Source organism: Myotis lucifugus, unplaced genomic scaffold, assembly GCF_000147115.1.
Source record: "Myotis lucifugus unplaced genomic scaffold, Myoluc2.0 scaffold_35, whole genome shotgun sequence".
Lineage (NCBI taxonomy): Eukaryota > Metazoa > Chordata > Mammalia > Chiroptera > Vespertilionidae > Myotis > Myotis lucifugus.
In genome coordinates this window covers 6920124-6929373 of record NW_005871083.1, presented here as the reverse complement: position 1 = coordinate 6929373, position 9250 = coordinate 6920124, and the positions used below count along the sequence as shown (strand labels likewise).

At 38.5% G+C, this 9250-nt stretch overlaps 1 protein-coding gene across 1 annotated transcript; it reads left to right on the top strand.

Moving 5' to 3' along the window:
• Positions 1 to 730: 730 nt before the first annotated feature.
• Positions 731 to 8450, top strand: CLEC3A (C-type lectin domain family 3 member A). The gene is made up of 3 exons (XM_006087055.2): positions 731 to 934; positions 5565 to 5648; positions 7291 to 8450. The coding sequence occupies exons 1-3, from the start codon at positions 820 to 822 to the stop codon at positions 7680 to 7682; spliced, it is 591 nt and encodes a 196-aa protein (XP_006087117.1). The 5' UTR covers positions 731 to 819; the 3' UTR covers positions 7683 to 8450.
• Positions 8451 to 9250: the final 800 nt, after the last annotated feature.

Below are 9250 nucleotides of genomic sequence, written 5' to 3'. Positions count from 1 at the left end.
GCATTCAATCCTCATTGAACACACAACCTTGGCATATCTGGATGATGCTATAATCAACTGAGCTACCCAACCAGGGCAAGGATGTAATTCTTGACGAATTCATAAAACCCTTATAAAGGGAGGCCTCATATCTTATCATGAACTCTCCATTTCAACCATCTTCATTATTTCCTGTAAGCAAACCATTCCCAAGCTGCATATGGGCTGTGTACAGGCACAAGTGGGCATAGACACACAGGTGGTTTTGTGGTCTCTCTCTCTCTCTCTCTCTCTCTCTCTCTCTCTCTCTCACACACACACACACACACACACACACACACACACACAGCAACTTTCTTGTTTTGGGGTGGGTTGGGGTTTTGTGTCATTTTTTTCCCTGAAAATGGAATTAAACACTTTCCCAGAACATTATTTAAGTGAACTCCAGAGCTCCAAATGAAAGACTTAAATGTTGGGGTTTTCCCAGAGACCCCCAAACTTCCTGGAATTTAAATTTTTTTAAAAAGGGAAAACAAGCAAAACCCTTCATCCCTCAGTTAACTCTAATACACTCTGAAAAGGCAAGTCAACTAGGAAGTGTAGCACCAATATTAACACAGAAAACGTCTGCCATGAGGAAGGAGAACAAGGGGCCACCTCATGCTGTGGCCAGCCGAGGCACTCAAACATTTCGTCAGCAGGACGGCAGCCAGCCTTCCCAGCTCACTTTTATAAAGCTGGCCCCTGGCATTCCAGAGCAAGATGTAGCTGTGCAGTCTGCTTGTCCCTTAGCTACTTCAGAGGAGCTGGCAAAGTGGCCACCAGACCTGCCCGGGAGCCATGGCAAAGAGTGGACTTGTGATTTATGTCCTGGTTATCACCTTGCTCCTGGACCAGACCACCAGCCACCCATCCAAATTCAAAGCCAGGAAGCACAGCAAACGCCGCGTGAAAGGTAAAATACTGGGCTTGCTCAGGGTGGGGAGGGGCTGGACAATATTCATTTTCAAACCCCTCCAGGAGACTGTGCCTGGTGACAGTACCATGTCAGCGTATGGGAATGGCATTTCATGGGACTGAATGACCTTTTAATTCTCTGGAGAGTTTGATATTTAAAAGAATCATGTAATAAGGGTGTGTGTTTTTTTTACAGTGATAAAAAGCTTTTATAATGTAAAAATAAATTCTATATTGTATATCCTTTGTCAAGTGGATTACACAGAATGTTCGTTAGAGGGAATCACCGGGATATGTGGACATCTGGTATTATGAATGAGGAGTCAAGCAGAACATATTGATTATAGAGTACAATTTCACTCGTAGAGATTGTGTGACATTATTCAAAGGTAACTGTGAAATAATTATGATCCTATTAAATGTGTAGAAGATAGAGCTATTGGTAATTGTGACTTCTTTTTTTGTCACTGGTTACCATGTAGATATATTTTCATATCCTGCTATATAAGAACAGTCTATACTATATATTTAAGCTTTTTCCTGTCATAGAGAAATTGAACCTCTCTTTGACTTAAACATATTTTAACTAGCAAAGTCATATAGTGTTTGAAGACATTTTAATGCAAAACTAAATCTAAGAGCAATCTCAAATTCTGGGTGGCTTGAATTAGGTTATGAGATAAAAAGCAAATGCTGCAAAGAACAAAAATGATGGTAATTTATTTACAACATACTGAAACCAAAGCAAAAGGGAAAACACGGGTAATGTTTTATCTCATCCTCTGAGTCATTTTCATATCAGGATATTTTAAGGTAAATATTATGGCACTATTTCTGTATCAGTTGCACTTCGTTATTAATAAAACACACACACACACACACACACACACACACACACACACACACACACAAATACCAACAAGGTTGGTTCACAGATGACTGGTGGATAGAAAGGGGGCTTGTGTTGTGTTCTGATGATAATAAAGTGCGCTTTTATAGAGGAATTTATTTATACAATTTAAGTCTGATGCAAAGTTTCTTAAGTGGAAGCTTTTTTCCTTATAAAATATTATATTGCTTTGGTACCTTATTTAATGAAAGACTGAAATATTTCCCAGAGTATATTCAGTATATTGCTGAAGATGAGGGCAGGGGAAGGAGGCGAGAGAAGGTACTGGGTGATGTGGCACATTTTTGTTGCCAGCATTTCCTCACCAGTGGGAGGGAGTGCAAAGTGGTCACCACCCAATAGGGATGTGGGGAGGGGTATGAGTGAGTGTGAGTGTGTGTGAGTGTGAGTGGGTGTGCGTGTGTGTGTGCGTGTGTGTGTGTGTGTGTGTGTGTGTGTGTGGTTTTTCTGGAGTAATTGCAGTTCAGGTCATAGAGAGCTCCTTCCTCAACCTCCACATACACACACATACACACGAACACACACTTTTTTTTTTTCCTGACTGGGTACACACCTTAAATATCACCCTCTGAAAGCAGTTCGTGCTAATTTTGCCATCAGGTCCCAATAAGCAGATGCTACAGTAGATGGAGTAGTAAGTCTAGACTTGCTGACTGGTTCTCTCCCCAACCTCTCACACCCTTAAACTATTTTAAGCACCTGTAAATAACACTTTATGAAATCAAAGTGAAAGCTCTTTCTCTCTCCCAATCCTCTCCACAGAATTAGCCACTATTAACTACTGGCTAATATTCACAGTTTTTTGAATGCACAATTAAAAATTGATATTTTTAACAAAATAAGAATTGGCTATGCAAAGTGCCTGGCAGACAAACCAATTAATTTCATCTATTAACACTCAGAGATTCATATCTACACAAAGCTTACCTCAGTCATTTTAACAGCCGCATAATATCACACTGTGTAGATGGGTCATGATTTATTTAATCTGTTCTCTTGGTGAACTTCTGTGTGGTTTTCAATCCATCTCTGATTCAGTGCCTCAGTGAACTGCTTGTACACACATAAAGATACTCGCTGACTTGTGATGGGGTAACATCCCGATAAACCCATCATAAATTAAAAATATCACCCAGACAGTGTTGCTCAGTGGTTGAGCATCAACCTATGAACTAGGAGGTCACAGTGTGATTCTGGTCAGGGCACATGACTGGCTTGTGGGCTCAATCCCCAGTAGGGGTGTACAGGATGCAGCCGATCAGTGATTCTCTCTCACCATTGACATTTCTATCTCTCCCTCTTCCTCTCTGAAATCAATAAAAAATATTTTTTTAAAGAAAAAATATAGTAAGTTGAAAATGCATTTACTACACCTAGTCTACCAAATATTGTAACTCAGTCTAAACGACCTTAAATGTGCTCATAACACAATATTAAAAACAAAACAAAAAACTGTTAGCAACACAGTATATACTCTAAAATATCTGCCTCTGCCCAGCATCACAAGAGACAATGATACCGCATAACACTCACCCAGGAAAAGATCAAAATTTAAAATTTGAAGTACAGTTTCTACTGAAAGCACATGGTTTTCACACCATTGTAAAATCAAAAATCATAAATTAAAACATCCTATCAGGGACTGTCTATAAGTATATTGATCCCCATGATAGGGTGTTAGAATACATTTCTAGAAGCAAAATTTCGGGTTAATCACACTTTCCAATTGGCTCCCAAAATGACAGCATCAATCTATGATCCCATCTTCAGTGTATGAGATTGCCCCTTGTCTACATACCTTGACAGCCCAACATCATACCATCAGTTTAAGCCCTGCCAACCTAACCAAAAGAACAAAACCTTTTAAAATTTGCATTTATTAGATTGTTAATGAAGCTGAGCTATTTTTCATATGTTTAGTGGTCATTTCTTCTGGAAATTATTTTTGCATCATTTCTACACTGTACCTGTTTTGGAGAACACTAATAATAAAGTAAAAAGGAGCCTGTTTTTAAAAACTCAAAATGGCAATTGAGTGATTTAGTTCCAAACAAAAGCTTTTTTGGTACTTACCATATAGGTCTCAAAAAATTATGTGCTGCAGTAATGAATAAAATATATTTTTTACAGTGAAATAGTTGATCCCTGTGTTCACTGTAGACAAAACATTCACATTTGTCACAAAAGAAGCAGCAGAAGCCAAGCCATCTGGATAATGACTTCCATAATGATTTCCCAGGGGCCTAATATTAATTCTTGTGTCTTTATGTTAATTATAATGTTTACAGCTTCTCTGTGGAGGTCAGTTATTTAAATAGAATGGAGCAGGAAGGTGAGAGGGATGGGGGAATAACATGTACAGAGTTGAGAATTTGTAACTTGGAAGCAAGTCTTCAGGTCTTTACAAGCCTGGCCCCCAACAGCCAATGGTTTTGTTCTCTGAACATATTTATTCTGGATTGAATGGACCCATTGAGGAAATCCTTAGGCTATTTATTTCTGAGCTGAGCTAGTGGATGTTTTGAGAACTGATGAGCAGTATGAAGTGAAACAGAGCTGGGAGCCACCTCTGAGTACCGCAGAAGGCATTTTCCTAACCCAAATGTGGAAAAACCTGGCTTGCAAAGCACATGTTTAAGGGGATGGAGATCAGCGTGTTTGGATTTGGGACTGACTTGAAAAACCCAGGACAGAGCATAGATTCTCTATATGGCCTCTCCACAAGGAGGCATCTGAGGACAGGCCCTGTCAAGCTTTGAGCATCTTCTCTGCCCGAGACCACATGTTAGGGACCAAGCAGGTGAAGGCAATCACTGTACAAAAGTAGATGGGAGGGATGGGAAGAAATGGAGTCAGTGAGCATCAAATCCCGACTCTACCTTACCAGCTGGGTGACCTTATGCAGGTTAATTTAACTGTCTGTGCCTCTATTTCTTGGGGATAGTGATGGTGTCTATCTCACAGGAATATTGAAATAATGAAGCTCTTAGCACATAGGGTATGGTGGCTTTTAATACTTTTTAATATGATTTATTACAATTCCTGCCTTTGAAGAGCTCCCAAGCTGTCAATCTCCAAGACAGTCTCCATCAGTCCTGAAATTTTGTTGATTCATTCAACAAACATTATGCGTGCCTATTATGTGCCAAGGGATACCCTGGATAATAAGACAGATAAAATTAAGTAAAATAATTATAGATTGGAGAAAGTGCTTTGAAGAAACATAACGGTTCAAAGAAAGAGATTAGCCACAGGGATGCTAACGTAGAGAGGATAATCAGAAAAGTTTTCTCAGAAGAAGAGATGTTTACACTCAACAAAAAGATGGATAAGAGTGTTCCAGGCATAAGGAACCCAAAGGAAAGGATCCCAAGATGAGATAGCTTGCTGTAGGATGCATCTGAGAGTCAAGGGGTCTGAAGCCCGGTGGAGGGAGGGTCGCATGGGAAAGGGCTGGAGAGAGAGATGGGAGGCCCATTGCACAGAGGGAACTTCTAGTATTGTTGGTATTATTATCTCCACCAAACCCTTATGAATCTTCCCAGCCAACTTATTTTCATGCTTTATTTTTCATGTACTCTGAGCGCAATTTCATCAAAACCACCCTTGCCTTAGGTTTTGGATTTCAAAGCTTCAGTTTATTTTGTTTTATTTTCATATTATTTTAATCATATGCTTTTTATTTCTCCCTTACCACCCCACCCTAAAATATCCCCAGAAAAGGATGGAGACCTAAAGACTCAAGTTGAAAAGCTCTGGAGAGAAGTCAATGCCCTGAAGGAAATACAGGCTCTGCAGACAGGTAAGACCTCATCTCATCGATGCCTGTCTCAAAGGAGATAGGGGTGAGATTTTGATTTCCTAGCAATTCCAACCATACCTAGAGTGCACGTCAAGTTCTAGGTGACATATTTTTAAAAGAGACATTGACAAGCTAGATGGTCTAGGAGAAAGGATCCAAAAGCTGAGGAGATGACTGGGAAATCAGCTTGATTTTCCACTCCTTTCTTTTATATAGAGATAAAAATAGGCATTTCAATAATACAATTTTAAAAGTCTGTTCAAAAGTCTTCTCTTATAGGCAATGAAACAGAAGTGAAGCGAGTATTAACTACCTTAAATAATTAGCATTCATTGGATGTTTACTAAGTGCTCATTGGGAGATCTGCTGAGATTCAACGAAACAGAGGGCCACAGGACTCAGGCATGTACGTCAAATGCAAATGGAAGGACATTTGGTTAGAACCACCGCTTGCCAATAGAGGGCAGCATCTGGCGTTCCTTTCTTTCTGGAGCAGAGCTCCCAGGGGTGAGGAAATGAGAGCCACACTGGGTGGTTCAGGAACAGCCTGGGCTTGCAAAGCTCATACCCACAGGGAACAATACTCTCTTCATAACTCAAAAGTAGAGCTTCGAGGGTCCCACAAGAGACCTGCCCAATTATAAGAGTTATAGCCTTCAGAGAAGACTGAAGTTACAGCTTTCAATCAAGTGCTTGTAACTCCCAGACCATCCATGTTACCAATTCAAGGTCATTTTTTACCATAAGCAATGTTGCCTAGCAACACTGGTGATATATCCCCGTTATCAGGTTTCCAGGGAAACAGAATTAGAAAGTTAAAAGAAGGTCAAATGTGCATGCAGAAGGGGAGTTTTATTAATGCTTCACCTACATGAGCACATTAATCTCTAACAATTTATGAGATACCTGCCATAGTGATTAGCCTCATTTTACAGATGAGGAAACTATGGCACAGAGAAATTAAATGATTTGCCCAAGCTTTACAAAGCTAGTAAATGTCAGAGCCTGATCCGCCCATGCTTTTTGCCTAATCTATCTTTATGTTTGGTTTATCCTGGGTAACCTAAACAATATATATAGCAGGGCTGAGTTATTTGCATAAAACATTGTCTCTTTCTATACAAACTCAGGCTTTTGTTTTTGTTTTTAATAATTATGAAATATCATTCCAGTTCTAAAAGTCCCAAAGAAATTCAGCACATAGTGCAGCTACAATAACTAACAACCATGTGTATATCAAAGCATCATGAGGTGAAAGGCCATATTTTAAGGGAGGGACAGACCTGGGTATGTGTAGCTGTAATCTTTCATGCTAAGTTATATTTTTACATGCTAAGTTGTTGCAAATCACAACTTTTCTAAGCCTTAATATCCTGATATGTAAAGATGAGAGTAATAAAATCCCACTTCATGGGACTGTTGTGATTATTATATGAGTAAAGTGCTTGGAAAAGATCAAAATTTATCTTTTTGTACATTGTATGTACAATGTCCAACACATACAAAATCTCCAGTAAATAAATGTTGATTTAGCATTACCATCATATATCATTCATTCCATATACTGGTACTTGCCAGGTCCAGTCCTGGATGTCTTATACTCAAAAAGCATTTTAATATTTCAAATCTCACATCTTTACAGTCTGTCTCCGAGGCACAAAATTTCACAAGAAATGCTACCTTGCTTCGGAAGGCTCGAAGCACTTCCATGAAGCCAATGAAGACTGTATTTCCAAGGGAGGGACCCTGGTAATCCCCAGAAACTCAGACGAAATCAATGCCCTTCGAGACTATGGTAAAAGGAGCCTGCCGGGTGTCAATGACTTTTGGCTAGGCATCAATGACCTGGTCACAGAAGGCAAGTTTGTCGATGTCAATGGAATTGCCATCTCCTTCCTCAACTGGGACCGAGCACAACCTAATGGTGGCAAGCGGGAAAACTGTGCCCTGTTCTCCCAGTCAGCTCAGGGCAAATGGAGTGATGAGGTCTGTCGGAGCAGCAAGAGGTACATATGCGAGTTTATCATCCCTTAATAGATCCTTCTCAACTGTATCTTCCAAGCATGATTTATAGGCTAATGGTTCTCAAGAATAAGTTAAATTGTCCATAGGAATACAAGAATCAGCCAATTTTGCTACCATGTTTCATTGTGATTTTTCCCTTCATGGGGCATGAGGGATCAGAAAATAATGATCCAGCTATGTTCACACTGTTAACGTGGCTTCTGCAAAATGGGCTTCAAATCCTCTTTTTCCTAGTCCCTCTCACTTGTATAGACGAGGTCTGTATTAAAAATACAATAGCCAGAAAAGCAAGCTTCTCTTGAAAGTTTAATATATATTTTGTTCATGAGAATTCTCTAAATCAGAGATTCTAGGTGCTATATAATCCAAAACCTTTTTAGTCTGATGCTCAATGTGTTCCATTCTAGCCTTAGTGCCTTGTTAGCCCATTCCCTTTTCTTGGAGTTGCTACATCGCCTGGTAGAACTTGTATCTTGTCTACCAAGTCAGAACATGAATGCCTCAGATTCTCTTTAATTTTTTTCTTCAAGACCCCTTCCCCATATACTTTTTCTTTTTAATTCCCAATCAAGATCTGAAAGGAAATGATAAGGCAGCATATTTGGTCATTTTCCCCTTCCAGCATTACATTACCACTTCCAATTTGAATGGCTAACCTTAGGCAGAACAAGAGCAGCAGATTGTATGAAAAAATGGAAAAAGAAAAAATGTCTGATTTTTCATTGCTTTAGCATCCTACTGTCCTTTATGAAATTGAAGATGTTTAATCTATATCTATCTAGATATAGATATAGATATATAGATATAGACATATAGATATATATTCATTTCTTTTTTACATACTTCATATTTCAATAATCATATATTTAAGTCTATTAGGGGCAATCTATCTTTGGAGGTTAAAAATTGGATTTCAATAAAACTATTCTGGAGTCACATCTCTGTGCAATTTTTCATTCTGCCAAATGCTATTCCCATTAAATTATTTAACTAGATTGTGTAAAATAACTTCATTGCTTACTATGAAATTACAATGTTTAGGCTTGGGAGAAATGGGTTTTTTTAAAGCAAATAATTTTAAGTATATTCTGTACTTCAAAAGCAAACAATTTTAAGTATATTCTGTTCTTCAAATATCATTTTTTTTCTTTAAATATTGAATGTATTTTGTATTATCATTCTCTGCAAACTTTAACTACATGTGCTTGGAATTATGTTTTGGTTCTTTCAATTGTACAATAATAAAGCCTGAATTCTGATCAATCTGGATGTATCTGAATATTGATTATAGTTTCTCAAAATATGTTGGTTTATATCAAATTTGACACAATTCAGGGGGTACTCATGATTTACATGTACTAGGAAAATAATTTTACCTGACAATACAGAGGAAAAGTCTGTGGGGGAAGAGGGGCACTTTAAAAAGAAAATTATATCTGCAATTGTTTATGGTTAACCCTGGCCAATGGGTCAACTCCAATACAATCATAATCTCCTCAAAGATGATGACAATGAAACTGACACCATTATAATTAGCTAGTTATTAATAATAGGAAAGGAGCAAAAGAAAGGCCAGA

Coding starts and splice junctions, on each gene's coding strand:
- CLEC3A (XM_006087055.2), top strand. CDS start 820: ATGGCAAAGAGTGGACTTGTGATTTATGTCCTGGTTATCACCTTGCTC. Junction 935..5,564: donor CAGCAAACGCCGCGTGAAAG/GTAAAATACTGG, acceptor AAATATCCCCAG/AAAAGGATGGAGACCTAAAG. Junction 5,649..7,290: donor AATACAGGCTCTGCAGACAG/GTAAGACCTCAT, acceptor ACATCTTTACAG/TCTGTCTCCGAGGCACAAAA.